Below are 20,265 nucleotides of genomic sequence, written 5' to 3' on the forward strand. Positions count from 1 at the left end.
TGTATAAATATTTATATTAAGAGGAAAATGATTGTGCGCTCGAGCACATATAAGCTTATATGCGCTCGAGGGCCCAAACACATGGGTCCCACATTTTTTGTGGTGATCCAAACCATTCATTTGCAAGGCCCCATCATAGATAGGGTGTGTACCAAAAGTCAGCTCCATTGGATCATCCTAACCCCTCCAAAAGTGGAGGGTGGGTAGATTTGCGGCAAACAATGTGTATTTATGCTTATTCTATCATTTATTGAAGTTTTCTTTAAATTCTATCATTTTCATATGTTTACATATGTTTATGTAATTTTACAGGATTTCCACCAATATTTTAAACTGAAATCAAAATGTTTCTGTTTTCGTGGTGACCGAAACTGAAACCGAAATCAAAATTTCAACCAATCCAACTATTGAATGTAATATGGTATCTTACAACTCTGGGATTTTTCTTGCAGGAAACATTGCACATGCATAATGGTAAAAACAAAGAAAAGTTCACCTTATCTGATGATCTAGAAGCTACTTCAAATGGTTCCGATTTGAAAGAAAAGATTGAAGAAACCATAGAAAGCGGACAAGTTTCAAAGGGAAACCTCTTCACAAACTGGCCCCTAATTTCATCTATCATTGTATATTGTGTTTTCTCTCTTCACGATATGGCCTACACAGAGGTAAATGCTTCTTGTATTAGCCAGTGTATTTGAAACTGTCTTTATTGATTTACATTGTGATGCTTATTTTATTAAGTGTTCTTTAATAATATATCTTAGTTGATCCATGACATCCCCATTTGAAATATAGTGCTATACGTTTATGAACCAAATGTATTTACGTATGCGTGCATGGTTTGGTGAGACAAAACTTGTAGGTGCTTATTATTCATCAGTATGGATTTCAAAATTTTGATGTAGTTTACATGCCTCTTTAAGTACTTGAGGAAGAATCCACGCTGTTATGAAAGATGTTGGTCTCTATCTAATGGTCCAAATGATTTTTTTAATTCTTATAGTTGTGCTCAAGAATGCTTTGGGGGATCAAGGCTTCACTTGTGCTGGACTCCGAATTATGAATATATCTTCTTTCTTACTGCTGATTTTTTTTCTACTGATTCCTAATATTATTTGAACAATTTTGGTATTTTGTAGATTAATTATGATATAGAAGTTCATTTTTGTTGAACTATCAATCATACCACTAACTAAGAGTCTCATTCAGACCCAATTTTGGCATCTTCATGCAAAAGATCTTGTTTTGCTTCTCAGTCTATTACTTATTCTATCCTTTTGTCATGATGGGATATGCTAATCTTCAATTCAAAAAAAAAGAAAAAAAGAGAGAGATGCGTTAATCCATGTTGCAATTGTGAAATACTACATTGAATAACCAAATTTTCTTTTGTAGATTTTCTCTCTATGGGCAGTCAGCGATCGGAAGTATGGAGGATTGAGCTTCTCATCAAATGATGTTGGAGTTGTGCTTGCAATATCAGGTGTGTATGTGTGTGTGTATAATATATAAGGAAATGGCATAACCACAAGCATACTTTTATAAATGGCACGGACTCAGCTTGTTGCATATGCTTTAACTAACTGTCTAAGGCTATTGACAGCCGGATTAAGCATATAAGACTAGGTGAATTCGCGCATATTATAAAAACATGGTTGTGCTGAACTGCTGATATCATTTCCCTCTCTCTCTCTCTCTCTCTCTATATATATATATATATATATATATATATATTCGTTAATATTTTAAATTAATCAAGTTAAAGACAATATTCTCGGTCCTGGAAAACTTTTTCGTCTAACAGAGTCCAATAATCAGTTTTGGGGCCACACTCAGTTGCAAAATAGCACTATGCAGTGGTTTTAATTTGGAAGGTGAAGTAGCTTTTTTATATTATTTTATTGGATGCTTCGGTTTTGGGTCTTCTCCTTATTGTGGAATAGTGGAATGTATGCATTATTTTTCATTAAATTAGGCAACTGATATATTCACCCCCTTTTATTCCCCAATCCACCCCACTTTAGTGTATTTAATACAACTTTTTTACACTGGAAGGGTGTGGACCAGGGAAGAAAAAGAGGAGAATATACAACTTCTTTGTTGCAGGAATTTTAGATAAGAAAATCATTTTTATTTTTAATTAATTTAATAAAAATGCCAAATCCGAATCCTTGTTTTTGGGGCTAGCCGAATCCGACACCTCGAATCCGTGTCGGATTCCGACACCCGAATCCGAATCCATGCAACATAGGGTATAACAAACCCGTTGTTAACACATCATGACTTGATACTAGTTTCCTACAAATACCTTTGTAAGTCATGAGACATTTATTCATAACCATTATGTAAATAGAGGGTTTTAATATGATAGGAGAACTGATTTTTGATCATCCTATTAAAAAACTCCTAAAAATATGAATAACTTCATCCGTAAGAACTACCAAAAAAAAAAAAAAACAATTCATCCGTAATTTTCTTTTAATATGATAACAAAACTGATTTTTTTTATAACCCTATTAAAAAAAATTCTACTTCACCCTTAAGTTTTAAAATATATATCCATCTCACTTTACATAATTCATTCGTGACAGAAACCAACTGCCAACACCAAACTTAGAAACGATAGGGGATAACCCTCCAAATCAGAGTGAAAAAAGGCACACACATGGGATTACTAATATGAAATGTGCTTCTACAATTTATGATTAGTTGGCAAGTTTCACATGTCAACTTAAAAACATTATTTAGATTGAATAAATTAGGAGGCAAAGATCACAAACCTTTGTTAGAGAATGGAAGAATCACATGTCAACAAAAAATAGACATGCATTCCAACATGGGTTTGCCTTGTTCATGGATTCTTTATCATGCATTGGGAATTCTTCTTCTTTCAAACATTATGTTTTATTGAAATCAATTTGAAATAACAACTTTTGAATATATTTAATATGAATAATCTTGGGAACCAAATTATTTCATTGGTGTTAACTGTTAAGGTGGACTGTGACTTCATGCTTCCCACGGCTACCAAACCCAACCCCTTTCTACATGTGCCCTTTTAGCACAGACGGTAGATTTATTTATTTCTGTAGAGTTTGTCTTTACTTATTGATGTAGGACTAGGAAGAGAAATAGAAGAAATGGGAGAAAAAGAGAAGAAGAAGAGAAGAGAGGGAAGAACAAAAGAATAAAAGGAGAAGAATAGAAGAGAAGAGGAAGAAACCTGTAGAGGGGAAATGCCAATCAATTCAATTAATGATCCAAACTTCATAATTCTTAATACAATGAGGCATGTATATAGGCAATGTGATGGAAATAAAATTCTATGGAAAATAAAAGCCCTAAAAGTAACATGGAAAATAAAATCCTAGAAACTAAATAACATGGAAAACTAAAAACATGCAAATAAATACTAATGGGCAAATATGCCACTTATTTAGCCTACTATCTGCATCATTCTCCCGCACTTGAAAAGAATTCGCCCTTGAGTTCTAGTCCGCCTGGATCAAATATGTAGACGATCCACGCAGTAGGAGTCGTAATCCGTCGGCAGTACTCCTGATGTCTAATGCTCGTGACAACCGTGAAAGTGATCTAAAATGTTGGCGGAGCGATATGGAAGAAATCGCCCTTGTAGAATCATATGAACACAAGCCACTCTGAAGAAGTAAACTGGCTGGGAAGATAGCAATGTACTCATCCTGGATCGGTGGGATCGACATGACAGCTATGGGCATAACCAATCCATGACCAGCCTCAATAAGGTCAGCATCTACTAGTATCAAAACTGACTCAATGGAATCAACAACAAAACCTTCTGCTAAAATTGAATCGGGCTCAGTGCTGTTATCCGGTGTGCTAAAATCCCCTGTCTAAATATCCACAACAGACTCAACACTGTCACTATGCCCCTGTCCTGATTTGGAAGAGATATCCTCAGTGCAATGCTCAAGCTCTCCATGCTCCGGTAATGTTTCATCCATCACTGGACTCTCTAGTTCTATATCTTCCATCTTTGATTCTGTATCTGCACAAGCATGGGCTCAACTTCGATAATGATGTCATAAACACTAGCATTTGGCTCCTCAATACTGTTCGCAACTTCCTTCTCATGCATGCGGCGCTCCAAATATCTGCTTTTTGTCTCAATTTCGGTGTCTCGTGCATGACGGGCTGCGGCTTCACGTCCACGAGGAGCTGTGATTATTTGTTCACGCTTCAATCTTAGTTCATACGGATGTGCCAATATTGCATAAAATCCCATAAATTCATAACGAATCTCTTCCCATCGACGTAATGGAAGCCCGCCTTCGACACGACGCGGCTGCATGTCATGTCATCGACGAAAACTGAAAGCAACGGTTGGATCTGTCATGTCGAAAGGAACACAATGCTTGTCGCGGATCTCAGATCAGACTCCTGGATAGCCTGGATTGGGGTTCGGGCCAAAACCGACGGATGCCAAAAGTTGGTCGTTGTAGACTGCTGAAAGTGGGCTGGATATGCACTTACCAAATTTTTGCGAAGTGGTTCGATTGAAGAGAGAGAGAATGAGATGGAAAGAGGAGAGAGGAAGTGGGCGAGAGAGAAGAAAAGATTTTCGCTTTCTCTTTTCTTTTTCCTTTTTTTGTTTTTGATTTTGTTTTTCTTTTCCTTTTTCTCTTTTTCCCCTTCTCTAGGTACACATGCAACAGAGAGTTACCTGACAGAGTCTATTACGTAACAAGTTAATAAAAGGGGGTGCCCTAGGGAAAAAGGGGGGTGTTTTGTAAGTTCAATTAATATAAGAGTGTGGTGCCCAACGGGAATTGGGGTGGGGATATAACTCTCTTGTATTTTTCTTCATGTGATAGATTTTTTTTCATGTGAAACTGTAAGTTTTATATGGGAGTGTCCAAGGCAGAATTGGGGGTATGAAAAGATGGAAACTATTGTTTTAAAACGACTAAAGGGATGAGTGTCCAATGGGAAAAAAGGGGTGTGCTTAATAAGAGAAACACTTATCTTTACTCTAAGATAACTTACAATAGAAGTTACCTTATTTAATTTCTGGAATAAGGAAACCACAGTGATACGGTAATGTAAATTACCTTCTGAGGGATATTTCTAAAAAAAGGAACCACGTGGGTTTAGTCTTACCCCACGGAAGTGGGCTTGATCGGCGGAGGCGGTCTTGGATGACTACTCAATGACTGAAGATGCCGGTTCTTTTTTCTTTAGCCGGAGATGAGCAACTGGGCAGAGGTCATCGGGTTTTGAAAGGGTGAAGGAGAAGTTCTCGGAGGGGCTGTGAAGGCTGAGAATAAAAGTTTTGGACTGATATATGGTTAGGGTTTCTTCTCTGTAAGGGTGAACACAAGGAAAGAATGGGCTATTATGCTCGGTGTGGCTGAAATCTTATGGGACTGTTTGGGTTGAATCTAGAAGGGGCTGAATTTTGGTGCAAATTTTCTGCAGGTTTGCGGCTGAGTTGAAGAAAAGAAATTACCTCGATTTAGTGTTGAAATTTTATGGCGATTCGCGGCTCACCCGGAAGTTGCGCATCACCTTCGAAGGCTTGGATCTTTCGCTCTGATAGCAAATTTGTTGTAGGACTAGGGAGAGAAATAGAAGAAAGGGGAGAAAAAGAGAAGACGAAGAGAAGAGAGGGAAGAATAGAAGAAGAGAAGAAGAAGAATAGGAGAAGTGAACAGAAGAATTTAGGAAGAAGTAGAAGAAGAATAGGAGAAGAAGAAGAGAAGAAGAGAAGGAGAAAGAGAGAAGAGAGAAGAATAGAATAGAAGAGGAAGAAACCTGTAGAGGGAAGAAGCCAGTCAATTCAATTAATCATCCAAACTTCATAATTCTTAATACAACGAGGTCTATATAGGCAATGGGATGGAAATAAAATTCAATGGAAAATAAAAGCCCTAAAAGTAACATGGAAAATAAAATCCTAGAAACTAAATAACATGGAAAATATGCCACTTTTAATGATAATATTACCCATACAACTTTTAGCTCTCCTGGTTCCTTTTATAAATACCCTTAAAATTTTCAGTCTACTTAACGTGTGCTTGTATGCAGCTTAGTTTTCCATTGCGAAATGTTAAAGACAGAACAGAGTAATCTTATTTGCCCCAAAACAGGAAAAAATGGATTTGCTACAGAAATTGCCAATAGAAGATATATTAACAGGCTTATGTAAATTGAGTTTGGTCATGCTTTTCTCATATATTTTTTTCCATAATTTATTCTCAACATTAAATTACTAACTAGTTATGAGACAATTAGGCTTTGGTCTTCTAGTATTTCAAATTTTTCTATATCCGACGGTTGAGAAGATTGTTGGACCCATTAGGGTCATGCGTCTTGCAGCGGTATGCTTTCGTCCTAATTCTTTATGTTTTGGACTTTCTTTCTTTGCTTTTATCGTGTATGATATTTGGACACATCTCCTTCATTGATCTTCTTGTTCGCAGGCTTTGTCTATACCTTTGCTTTCAAGTTACCCCTTTGTAGCTATGCTATCAGGGTTGAGTCTTGCATTGGTAATAAATTGCGCATCTGTATTGAAGAATGCTTTCTCTGTAAGTACAAATTCAGTTTAACCATTGCTATTGAATGTTAAGGATTTTGGTTTCCATAGAAATGCAAACATGTTAGTTTCCATCATAGATTACAGTAGAAATCATTTAAAATCACAGAAGCTTTTGAAAATGCTAGCAAATGATGGAAATTTCAAGAAATGCTAAAATAAACACATATACACACAAAAATTATCAAATAAGCGAGACAACCATCCATAATTGTTAAACAAGATCAAACACGTTTGGGGTTGAGCCTGTAGCTCAATGGTAAAGACTTTGTTCAAACATGTAATGACATGCGTTGCTGTGTCTGTTTGGATAAGTTCCATTCTAAACTTAAAGTACATATGCTTCAATTAATTTCATAAACAAAGTACAATATAATGATCGAAATTTAAAGGATTTTCTAATAAAAAAAATAAAAATTATTTAAATGAAAAAGATGCCTATCAAAGATCGGAAAAGAACTCACATACAATAAAATTAGAAACTAACATACACATGATTAGTTTTTATTTGAAAATATTATTTTTCCAATTTTTAAACACATAGTTCCATTAAAAAATGAATAAGCACTTACCAAGCAAAAATGTCTAAACCCAAGCTTTGCTGTGCAATTTGGTCATTTTGACATGCAGACTGAAGTTTTGCAATTTACCATCTAAAGTAGCAGTGTTTCATCGACAAGATCGAAACATTATTGAAAACTATACATGTTGGCCAAGATATTTCGTTTCGGTGGAGATGGAACTGGAAATAAGTCAACCATTTCGTATTGATTTCAGACAACATTTATATCCATGGAGAGGAACATGTAAATTGGGGTTTTCATATTTGAGCTCTTAACCCCATCTCTTGTTGTCAGAGATTTCATAGGGTCAGCATAATTATATCTCTAACTCTAGCGTAGGACATTCTTGATTTTTTGCATCAATTATCGGTGGGGCAAGTCCATAATGTATCCGATTCAGTGTTTAAAAACTCATTGACACGACAAGGAACTCGCCCGAGTCGACAAGGATTTTTCTTTGCGTGCTCCGAGTTGCAACACATCCGCATCCCGCATTTTGCACTACACAGCAATAAAATCTAATTTGACTCTCCTGAGTTATGACCGCCTCAACTGCGTTCTTGGAGGTGTCGGACAAGGATTTTCTAGGCCGCGTTCCGCGTCACATCCACATTTGTAAACACTGATCCGATTTGAATAGTGGATATGTTTCGTAAGTGGTAAGGGAGTGTACAAAGTCGATGTCAAATACGCATCAATTTAATGGATTGCATCAAAGGTTGAATGTGGTCAAGAGTCTGGTCCCCACTGAACCTAGGCCCTCTATCCAAACAGAATTCAAGACAGTTCTTGAGACAAAGTTGATAAAAATGATTTTCTCAAAGCAATAATTTCAGTGGCAGAGTTTTGAAACAAAATCCCAAGTAGATTTTCCTTTAAAAAAGTGCAGAATCCTGTTTAACTTCAAAGATTATTACGGAACATTCCAATGAGTTACTACTTAAATTTCTTTTCCAAAAAAGTTACTATTGAGATTTTTCTCTTTGCACCCAACAACCATTTTGCAATCTGTCTGATTTCGGGATCTAAAGGGGAGATGATAACTCTATTCCTTTTCCTAACGAGAAACTTCAATCCCAAAAATTACGGATGAAAGTTTTTCAGTGATTGGAGAAGGCCAAAACCATTTATGGTCTAAATTTAAGAGGCAAAAAGATCAGTTATTTTGAGGTGGGTGATTTGAGCCTTGATGCAGAAGTTGGGTTGTATCAAAGGTTCCATTGGAGGCATTTCTAACTCCATACCCTCCACGCTTTCCATCATCTATGCTTTCTTTTCGTTCATGGTAAAAGATCAAAACACATATTTACGTTCTGTAGAAAAGCAAATTATTACAATATTATGAAGTTCAAATTTTAGACATAAAGAGGTGACTTCTAATCTCAGTAGAACCATCATTAGGAGATCCATGTCCAGTTTTGTCAACATGGCTTGAAATTCTCTATATTTTAAGTGAAATTAGGTTAGAAATAGCTTAATCTGGCTAGTTAGTTTGCTAAATCAGTTCGCAGTTTATGCAGGGCTAAGCCAAACTTTGTTATTTTGTGTAGACCTTTCTTTTTAAATTCATGCACAATGATAACACCTAGACCTGCCACTAACTGTAGTGTATGGACACATTAATATAGGTACACACTTTTCTAACAGCTGTTAGATGTTAAAATATCAAAACAAAGACAAAAAACAAATCAACGACCAACCAGCAAAACTGTTTAATAGAATTAATCATCATCAAACAAAGGAGTGCTGATATAGGAAAATGATATTCACACTCCCTTGTTTTGATGATGGCACTTCCCTTCTCATTTTACACTTCTCAAAATAGCAGGAAAAGGCTGTTAAACTTTTCAAAAAGCTAACAACAGCCAACCAGAGAAGTGTTGTGTAAAATGAAGAGGATTGCCATTATAACAATGAGGATATCAAAACCTTTTATATATGTTTGTATGTATATTTTTATGTAGATACATAGATCTATAGATATGATGTGTTTACAAACATAAATATGTATAGAGTAAGCCCAACCTACCACTTCTCTTTGAAATGATATGTTCCTATTATTCCCTTTTTCTTTTCTTTTCTTTTTTGCTAGTAGGTAAGATGATTAATGTTTCTCTTACTAGTGTTTTTTTAATGCATTTAGATGACCATTATGACGGGATTGTTCATTCTTCAAAATAATGCTGTGGTAATTTTCCACCCATTGGTTGAATTTATCTTGTCCTCTGTCTGTTTAGTTTTTATGTTTTCTGGTAAGGATTTAAAATTTCAGCCGAGTTTGGCAACATAAATCCTACTTTTTTCGAAGACATTTTTTTTTTAATTTCAAGGGCATATTTTGACCTGATTCTGCATTAACAGCCTCAACACCAAAGAGGAGCTGCAAATGGCATTTCTATGACTGCAATGTCTATTTTCAAAGCAATTGGTCCAGGTGGAGGAGGTGCTTTGTAAGTACCCTATGCAATTTATTTATGTTCTACACATGAACAAAAATATACTTGACAAAGATACCAGCAACGATTAATGTGTCGTAAGCATGGTTTAAAATTTCGGTTTCGGTTTCGATTTCGGACCCTTGATTTTTCGAAATTTCGGTCGAAATTTGGTAAAAAATGAAAAATGAATATTCAAGAAATTTCGAAATTTCGGACTGAAATTTTGTAACCTATTTTTCTTTTCTTTTTAAAAAAATACACTTTTCTCGAAATTTCGGACCGAAATTCCAAAATTCCGAAATTTTGGCCGAAATTCAAAATTTCGGCAAATTTCGGTTTCGGTCTCCACCGAAATCCGAAAATTTTGGATTCGGCCGAAATTTGACCGAAATTTTGGATTTCTGCTGAAATTTGAAACCATGGTCGTAAGTATTTCCGTTTGATTCTATTTCAAACATGGCAGTTTGAATAACCATAAGATCTAAGCAATTTTTTATGGTTATCTTATGTTGAAGACTTTAGACCTTGGGGAAATTTCTTCGTTTAACAGTCTTATGTCACACCCTGACCCCACTGTATAGATATTGTCCGGTTCTGGGTCATCTACCCTCCTCGGTTTTGTTTTCCAGCAGCAGTAACCGTGCCCGACCCACTCCGCAGGGCCCGCCCCTTGGAGATGCTGAAAACGCTTCTACATAGGGAGAGGAGAAATCCACATATATAGACCAGTAAATTTTCCTCCCTTTCCGATGTGGGATCTTTCAATCCACCCCCCTTAGGGCCCAGCTTCCTCGCTGGCACACCGTACTGGATGGAAGGTCCCGCTCTGATACCATTATGTCACGCCCCGACCCCACTGTGTAGATATTGTCCGGTTCTGGGTCATCTACCCTCCCCGGTTTTATTTTCTAGCAGCACTAACCGTGATCGACCCACTCCGCAGGGCCCATCCCTTGGAGATGCTGAAAGCGCATCTACATAGGGAGAGGAGAAATCCACATATATAGCCCAATAACTTTTCCTCCCTTTTCGATGGGGGATCTTTCAATATTATGTCACGCCCCGACCCCACTGTGTAGATATTTTCCGGTTTTAGGTCATCTACCCTCCCCGGTTTTGTTTTCCTGCAGCACTAACCGTGCCCGACCCACTCCGCAGGGCCCGCCCCTTGGAGATGCTGAAAACGCGTCTCCATAGCGAGCGGAGAAATCCGCATATATAGGCCAGTAACTTTTCCTCCCTTTCCGATGTGGGATCTTTCAATCCACCCCCCTTAAGGCCCAACGTCCTCACTGGCACACCTTACTGAATGGGAGGTCCCACTCTGATACCATTATTTCACGCCCCGACCCCACTGTGTAGATATTGTCCGGTTCTGGGTCATCTACCCTCCCCGGTTTTGTTTTCCTGTAGCACTAAACGTGCCCGACCCACTCCGCAGGGCCCGCCCCTTGGAGATGCTGAAAACGCGTCTACATAGGGAGAAGAGAAATCCACATATATAGCCCAGTAACTTTTCCTCCCTTTCCGATGTGGGATCTTTCAATCTCATTTAGGAAGCATTTGGATGTACTGATTTTGTTGGCACTGCAAGTATCAGATTCACGGAAAGATCAAAATACTGCCAATTCTTAAATAAGTTTTATGTTGTTTGGGTGACACCCTATAGTTTATACGCATGCAATTTTATGCTGTTTGGATGATATATAGTACTTATGTTGTTTGGGTGACACCCTATAGTTTATAAGGATGCAATTTTATGCTGTTTGGATGATATATAGTATTTTTCATTCAATTTTTTGTTTTTGTTTTGGTTGACTAAGAGCTTAACTTTTTTGACGCTTGAGAGAAATTAGGCGGAAACAGTCCGAGACTTGAGAGGGATACACTGATTTTGTTTCCAGTTTTGTGGAGAAATAAATGTAGTAGATTCATATCGTATGTGCTCCAGATGTTATACCATGCGAAGTATGCTTACAATGAGTGAGCATCAAGAAAGCAGTGAAATATAATAAGAACACATTGTGCTGATTTTGGTGCTTATTGCATATCCTGAAAGTGATATGCAAATAAGAGCAGGCATTGATGTTGCTAAAATCAAAGAATCAAATGAAGAGAACGAAAAAAAGAAGAAGAAAGCAGTGACCCTATATTACAATTTGTTTTTCTTTGATTTAAAATTCGCATAAAGTGACAAACTCATGGATCAAATCAATAAAGAACTATAAGATAAAATAAATTCTGCACGCCTGTTTCCACATGTCATGTTTTAGTAACTACTATAAAGTCATGTATCTCAACCAAATAAACAGCCGCTCCAAATAAATCAAAACCTGAAGTAGTGAATGCATTTCATCGAACAGTTCATGTGCACATGATATCGAACAACAAAATCATTGGTTGGGATTTGTAAAGGTTTAAGAAGAAAAGAAAACGGTTTCTGATCATCTTGCATTGAAGAAGAAAGGATAAAAACATCACTTTATCCATAGAAAATATAAGAAGCCTAAGGTTAACAATGGTAATAAATAAATGTATAAGAAAAAAAGAAAAGGGTTTATGTGCATCTTGTCTTGAAGAAGAAAAGAAAAGGAGGTACCTGAAACTGTAAAGTTGTAAGAAGAGAAGAAAAAGGTTTCCCTGCATCTTGTCGTAAATTAGAGAAGGTTTGGGCAGAGAAAGGGAGATAAAATAACTCAGGATTTCAACTCCGTAAAGCTAAGAATGAGAGTTCCTGAATTTAAGGAAAGGTAAACAATTAACAAAAAAAACCTTTTCTAGTGAAGGAGATGAGTCATCTCAATTTCAAAAAAGGGGGCCATTTACGTAACTTCCCATTAAGAAGAAAAATGAGGGAGGTGGCGGCAATTGCTAATGGCCCAATGACAAAATTCTATAAATAGGAAGGGAGAAATCCTTTTGAGAATCTCCTCTGAAATGTCAAGAATGCCTCTAATCGGGTATGTAAATTACAATGCTTCATCTAACATTAGTGAAAGACTTATCGTTGATAGTTGGTTTGGAATAGGAGAGTCCAACTCGTTAGAGACTTGAGTAAAGTCTGTTCAAAGAAGGAAGCTCTTTGCTTGCCAAAATCTGTCCATGTGCGGAGTTATATTCGGGGCTAAGGTCAGAGAGGAATTTAGTGACCTTAAACTCTTCTCGATGCAACTTTAATGTCATGATTGATTTACATTTAACTCTTCCCACATACCACACAGACTATTGTAGTATTCACTCATACTCTCATTTCATTGTTGAAACAAGATGTTCTCAAACAGCTCATAGACCTTGGGGATGTTGGCGTCAGAGCAGTGCATCTCTTGGACAGTGCCCCAAATTTCATTGGCAGTATCAAGGAACATGGTATATGCAATGACATGAGGCTCCATATCTTAATATGTTAATTTTCATAGAGTGAGTCGTCATATTTACGATCCTTTAGAGGTGTTCCATTTTCAGCTAAAAACTTCAATTTACCTCTTGCGCCCTACGTAACTTTTATTGATTGGGCCCATTGGAGGTAATGTGGTCCATTGAGCTGCACAAAAGTTATTTGAATGGTGGCAAGCTCCATGATTGTAGACTTTCAGCTGTGATAGAAATATTAGACAGAAAAGGCATATCAACAGATCAGTTCATAACAAAAAAGAAATAGCAGATAGAAAAGGCATATCACACCACAATTTTCATCAGCATGTACCAAATAGATCAGCAGTCCGAACAAAGAACATCATCCCACAATGAGAGCAAGAAACAGCCTTCATACGAAACACAGCGGTCCACTTATATTTGCATGTCAGTTTCACATCACAATCCTTATTAATGAGGTTGCTGAGGATAATTATTGTGATTGTAAATCATCTTTAATTAGCACAAAGAAGGACGGAGGATGGGAAGAAAGTAAATGCCACGGAGCTCCAAAGAGCCCATGAGAAGGAATGAAGGTTTCGCACCTACAAATGAGATGGGTGAGGATGAAGAGATCCCAAATTTGAAAAAGATGGGGTTTAATAATACGAATAGGATGGTAGGTGGACTTTTGGAATTTGGAATGAAGGGATTGAGTAGTGGGATGTATGGGTGGTAAAATGATGTGGTGAGGTTCTGAATGATGTATAGGGTTGAGGATAAGGGTTATGCTAGGGTTAGGTTTGTGAATGAGTATAGAAAAACGGACTGCGATTTTTGAAGGGTGCAAACTGATTAGGATTTTCAAAAGTATAAGGGTTTAAGGATTTCAAATTGACCGGGTGGTAAAATTTTGGTGTCAAAAAAGGGACATGAGGGATTAGGGTTTCAAAGATAGGGTTTTAGGGTTTCATATAGGTGGGTTGGTAAAAGTGGTAATCTGATCTTGAGGTTGGGGGATTAGGGTTTTGAAGTTAGGGTTTGATGGGATTAGGGTTTTAGAATAGGAGGGGTGGTGAGAGTAGGGCTTCAAAGGTAGGCTTTGGTGGGATTATGGTTTTCAAATAGGTATGATGGTGTGATTTTTGGGATTGGGGTTTTCAAATAGGTAGGGTTTGGCGGGATTAGTGTTTTTGATTAAATGGGATGGCAAGAATTAGGTCTGAACAACTCTGTAAGCAAAGAAGGGAAGATCCTTGGTGTAGGATTGTGTGAATATCCCAATAACTCCGTAAGCGGAGATGGTAACATCCTTAATGCACGACTTTGATAGCGGAGAAGGCAAGTTAGAAGGAGAAGAAAGAAGAGAAACTAAAAAATTTGTAAATTAAGATTATTCTTCTTTCTTGAATTATTGATCATCAAACTATGTTGCCAATGTGAAGTGAAGAATCATCACCGCCTACATTCAGGAAGTAGAGAAAGAAGAAGATGAAGAAAAACAGGAAGAAAAACAGAGAAGAGGATGAGAGAAATTTTGTGTGGTTAGAATCCTCAATACCACAAAATAAAATACTTATAATATAATAACAAATTAATATAATTATAAAGATTGCCAATAGGGCCATCCAATGATGGACCCTATTAATTAACATAAGAGTGAACTCTAAAAAAAATGTGCAGCCCACTGCACGAGGCTCCCGCCATTGCAGGGTCTGCGAAGGGCTAGATGTACATAGCCTAACCCCTGCTTTGCAGAGAGGCTGTTTCCGTGACTCCAACCCGTGACCACCAGGTCACAATGAGCAACCTTACCGTTGCGCCAAGACTCGCCCTCTAGTGAACAAAAAAGAATTCTTTGATTGGGCCGTATCTAACTTCACTCATCAACATATACAAACATATATATATATATATAGGTAAAAAGACGTAGGGGCAGACCGAAAACAACTTGGGTAGAAACAGTGAGGAAAGACTTGATGGCTAGGAACATAACAGAGAACATGACCTTGGATAGGAGAGAATGGAAGAAATGATCCATGTAGACGAACCCAATTAGTGTCAGGATTAGACTTAGTCACTTTGAGCCGGGTAGATTCTTTCACCTCCTTCATGAAAATTTTCTAAAGGATTCATTAGCCGACCCCAACTAGCTTGGGACATAGGCTTAGTTGAGTTGAGTTGAGTTGAGTAGAATATTAACTATACTTTGATTGTGTTTGTCAATTCCTCTCAATCTCTCTCTTACTCAGCTGAGGTATTTCACAGACACACACACACACACAGAGTAAATGGTTTGTGAGCAGCTACTCAGATAGCTTATCTGAGAAGGAGCGTCAAAAACTCACGTGGGCCCACATTTTTGGGGTATTCCAAAGCATTCATTTGAAAGGCCCTTACATGGATAGGGTGCCTACAAAATATCAGGTCCATAGGATCATCCTATGTTGAGAGTCATTGCCGACTTGTGTCCACGTTGCCGGAGGGGACGGGCCGGCGCGGTATGGCATGCGACCGGTGTGGGCCCACATGGTAGTCGAGTTCTAGTCAAGCTAGGAATCCTAGTTAGATTAGGATTGATGGTTCGGTAGAATAGGGCTGTCTTAGTGGAGGATGAGTCTTAGTAGGATTTAGTTTGTTATAGTTCTATGGTTAGTGGAGTTAGACTCCTATTAGGAGTATGTTTTAATTTTCCTTATAAAAGAGAGATGAAGTAACGTTAATAGAGTGAATAGAGGTAAGAGTTGAAAATACACAGAGAGAGTGGATAATTGTGAATCTTGAATACACAGAGAGGTAGAAAACGATTTTGCAAAAATCATAGGTGTGGTGTACATGGTTCTTGTATTTGGAATATAATATTAAAGTAAAGATCTCTCTCTCTCTCTCTCTGTCTCTATCTTCCCTTCCTTTGTGGCATGTATTTTTGGTGGGTTTGCTTCTTGCTTTTGATCATGGTTTTAAATTTCGGCCGAAATCCGAAATTTCGGCCGAAATATTTCGGTTTCGGTTGGGACCAAAATCTGAAAATTTCGGATTTCAGTTAGGATTTCGGCTGAAATGACCGAAATTTAAAAATAAATTTCGATTTCGGTAGGGTCCGAAACCGAAATTTAAAACCATGCTTTTGATTGTGTGTAACAAGTGTATCAAAGCTTTGGGTGCTTTGATCTCTTGTTTCCTACATCCTAACCCTTCCATTTGTGGAGGGAAAAATGGGCAGAAACAGTATCTGTCCATTTTTCATGTAGATACTTGAGTGGTAGATTGTATTGATATGGATTTGTGCGTTGTTTTCATCCTGTTATAGAAAGCCTTTGTAATTATTGGTTAGCCAACTTTGGAGTATCCCCATTGATATAGTTTACTGGAATAATATGCCTAATTTATATTTTTCAATGGCTCTTTATATTTGTTCCTTTCTTCTGCTTGGTACCTTGCTCTTGGCTGCTTTTATTATTATTCTTCGCTTTTTAATATATTAACACGTTCACGAAAAATTGCAGGTTTTCTTGGGCACAAAAGCGTCAAGTTGCTTCCTTCCTCCCTGGTACGTACTTTAACTTTATCTGAAAGAAAGAAGAAAAATGAAGAAAGATGGAATGTTTGGAGATAATTTGTATAATCTTCAATTATCTCATATATTTTATTAGCTACAGATGACAGATTACACTAATTACAACCAAACTCTAAAAATTGAAAAAAAATCAAATAAATAGGGTAAAGATGCCATAAAAAATCAAAAGCAAACAACTCCTCAAGTAGGTTTTTGGATATCTATCATGCCCAGATTGTGAAAGATTGAAAAACAAAATCAAATAAATAGGGACAAATACTCGTATAAAATCAAAATCAAATACCTCCTCGAGTTGGTTTTTGGATAACTATCATGCCCAGATTGTGAAGAATCTCATATGGCCTACATTTTTCCAATAGCCTTGGTGAGAACATTTACAAATTGATTTTCTGATCACACACATTGAATTACAATGAGTATCATATTTTGTGGATGCTCAATCTTTTCTTTCCTCTCAGCCAAGAAACGCAAAATAAATAAATCTCACTCCGTAACCTTAATATGTGGCTTATATATATATATATATATAGAGGAAACTATTGCTGAGCTTAAGCTCACCAAACTTATGGTGAGCTAGCTTGCCCAATCACATGGGGACCCACTTTGTTAGGATGATCCAAAGCATTCATTTGAAAGTCCCTTACATAGATGGGAGGTGTACCAAAAATCAGCTCCATAGGATCATCTTAACCCCTCCATTTGTGGAGGACAAAAATGGATAGACACAAATCTGCCCCATTTTTGTCCTCCACAAATGGAGGGGTTAGGATGATCCTATGGAGCTGATTTTTGGTACAATCCCTATCTATGATAAGGCCTTGCAAATGAATGGTTCGGATCACTCCCCAAAATGTGGGACCCATGTGATTGGGCAAGCTAGCTCACCAAACTTTTGGTGAGCTAGCTTGCCCAATCACATGGGGGCCCATTTTTGTCCTCCACAAATGGAGGGGTTAGGATGATCCTATGGAGCTGATTTTTGGTACACACCCTATCTATGATAAGGCCTTGCAAATGAATGGTTTGGATCACTCCCCAAAATGTGGGACCCATGTGATTGGGCAAGCTAGCTCACCATAAGTTTGGTGAGCTTAAGCTCACCAACAGTTTCCTCATATATATATATATATATATATATATATATATATATATATATATATATATATTACTGCCACTACATAAAAACATTACCGATATACACTAATATGTCAGCTCAAATTTGCCCCCAGGCAATTTATTGAAAAAAAAGCATTGTCTTTATTAAAAAAGAAAATGGTCTCTAATTCATGGTCGATGACCAAAATTTCCCATGACATTTTCATAAGCCAGTTATTATTACCAAAACAAACGAGTGTGGATGTCAGGTGCGTAGCTGGCTTGTTAAAGCATGGAAAGGTATCCAGAAAGCACAGTAACAGCTATGAGATAGCCGCCCTCTCACCTAATACCCGCTACTAAGGATTGAAAGTAGCACAATCGGCTATAGGGCAGAACTCCAAATGTACGAATAGCCGCGAGCAAGCACCTTTAACAAGCAAGTAGCTAGGATCTTTCTTTATGTGTGTGCATATATATATATATATATATATATATATGAGGAAACTGTTGAGCTCACCAAACTTATGGTGAGCTAGCTTGCCCAATCACATGGGGGCCCACATTTTGGGTAGTGATCCAAACCATTCATTTGCAAGGCCTTATCATAGATCGGGGGTGTACCAAAAATCAGCTCCATAGGATCATCCTAACCCCTCCATTTGTGGAGGACAAAAATGGGGCAGATTTGTGTCTGTCCATTTTTGTCCTCCACAAATGGAGGGGTTAGGATGATCCTATGGAGCTGATTTTTGGTACACCCCCCATCTATGTAAGGGACTTTCAAATGAATGGTTTGGATCATCCTAACAAAGTGGGCCCCCATGTGATTGGGCAAGCTAGCTCACCAACAGTTTCCTCTCTCTCTCTCTCTCTCTCTCTCTCTCTCTCTATATATATATATATATATATATATATATATATATATATATATATATATATATATATATATATGAGGAAAATGATTGTGAGCTTGAAGCTCATATAGCTTATATGAGCTTGAGGGCCCAAACACATGTGGGCCCACATTGTTAGGATGATCCAAAGCATTCATTTGAAAGGCCCTTACATAGATAGGGTGTGTTCAAAAAATCAGCTCCATAGGATCATCCTAACCCATCCAAAAGTGGAGGGCAAAATGGACAAACACCGTTTGCCACAAATCTGCCCATTTTTGCCCTCCGCTTTTGGAGGGGTTAGGATGATCCAATGGAGCTGATTTTTGATACACACCCTATCTATGATGGAGCCTTGCAAATGAATGGTTTGGATCACCTCAAAAAATGTGGGACCCATGTGTTTGGGCCCTCAAGCTCATATAAGCTATATGAGCTTCAAGCTCACAATCATTTCCTCATATATATATATATATATATATATATATATATATATATATATATAGGAAAGTGAAGCTACACCGCCGGTGTAGCTAACTTAGCTACACCGCCGGCTTAAAATACAATGGGCCCACATTGTTTTGGTGATCCAAAGAATTCATTTGATTGGCCCTCACATAGATAGGGTGTCCACCAAAAATCAGCTCCATAGGATCATCCCATCCCTACGATTTGTGGAGGCAAAAATGAACGTGTAAAAACTTCACAAATTTGTCCATTTTTGCCTCCACAGTTTGAAGGGTTGGGATGATCCTATAGAACTGATTTTTGGTGGACACCCTATCTATGTGAGGGCCAATCAAATGAATGGTTTGGATCACCAAAACAATGTGGGCCCATTGTATTTTAAGCCGGCGGTGTAGCTAAGTTAGCTACACCGGCGGTGTAGCTTCTCTTTCCTCATATATATATATATATATATATATATATATATATATATATATATATATATATATATAATTTTGAATGGTTGCATATCTTTTTTTGGGATTTGGTAGCGTCCATCGCAGAAGGCATTTCGTGGATGGTCTGTTGCATGTGAGAGCAGCCACCGAGTGATGTAGTGTAGGGAAGAGAAATATAAGAAAGAAACAAGAGAAGAGAGAGAATAATAGAAGAAGAGGGAAAGAATAGAAGAATAGAGGAAGAAAGAAATCTGGGGGAGAAGTTCTCAATTCAATTAATCATCAAAAACTTAATTAAAGTTCCATACATGAGGCCTATTTACATGCAATGGAAATAAAAGCCCTAAACACGAAAACATGAAAAAAAATCCTAGAAACTAAATAACATGGAAAATAAATCACTAAAATCCTAATGGGCAAAGATGCCTCTTATTAGGCCTAGAATCTACATCATTCCCCCGCTTGAAAAGAACTCGCCCTCGAGTTCTAGTCCCCCTGGATCAAATATGTAGATGATCCACTGAAGAAGCAGTAAGAGTTATAATACATCAGAGGCACTCCTGATGTTCAATGCTCGTGACAACCGCGAGAATAGTCTGAAATGCCGATAGAGCGATAGGGATGAAATCGTCATGCAGAATCATAATAACACAAACCACTCCGAAGAAGTAAAGTAGCTGGGAAGATAGCAACGTACTCCTTCTGGATCGGTGGGATCGGTATGATAGCTATGGGCAGTACCAATCCATGGCCATCCTCTAAAAGGGCAACATTTAGTATCTCACCAGGGTCAGTAGAATCAGCAAGAAAGTCATCCACTAGAACCGTACCCGGCTCATTGCTGTCGTCTGGCGAGCTAA

General features: G+C 37.7%; 1 protein-coding gene across 6 annotated transcripts in view; it reads left to right on the plus strand.

Moving 5' to 3' along the window:
- The window catches only part of LOC143885226 (protein ZINC INDUCED FACILITATOR-LIKE 1-like), a 77,953-nt gene that overhangs the window by 54,955 nt on the left and 2,733 nt on the right, over positions 1-20,265 (plus strand). For 4 of the 6 annotated variants that reach the window (XM_077389332.1, XM_077389407.1, XM_077389542.1 and 1 more), the window contains exons 11-17: positions 453-668; positions 1,399-1,486; positions 6,277-6,362; positions 6,465-6,572; positions 9,287-9,331; positions 9,505-9,593; positions 16,439-16,482. In XM_077389332.1, coding sequence (XP_077245447.1) covers positions 453-668; positions 1,399-1,486; positions 6,277-6,362; positions 6,465-6,572; positions 9,287-9,331; positions 9,505-9,593; positions 16,439-16,482 — 676 coding nt within the window. Of the gene's footprint in view, positions 1-452; positions 669-1,398; positions 1,487-6,276; positions 6,363-6,464; positions 6,573-9,286; positions 9,332-9,504; positions 9,594-16,438; positions 16,483-17,873; positions 18,011-20,265 lie in introns of all 6 variants that reach the window. The other 2 variants (XR_013253285.1, XM_077389621.1) reach the window with 2 other exon arrangements.

Source organism: Tasmannia lanceolata, unplaced genomic scaffold, assembly GCF_043159265.1.
Source record: "Tasmannia lanceolata isolate RefF3 unplaced genomic scaffold, GAP_Taslan_0.1 ptg000002l, whole genome shotgun sequence".
NCBI classification, from domain to species: domain Eukaryota; kingdom Viridiplantae; phylum Streptophyta; class Magnoliopsida; order Canellales; family Winteraceae; genus Tasmannia; species Tasmannia lanceolata.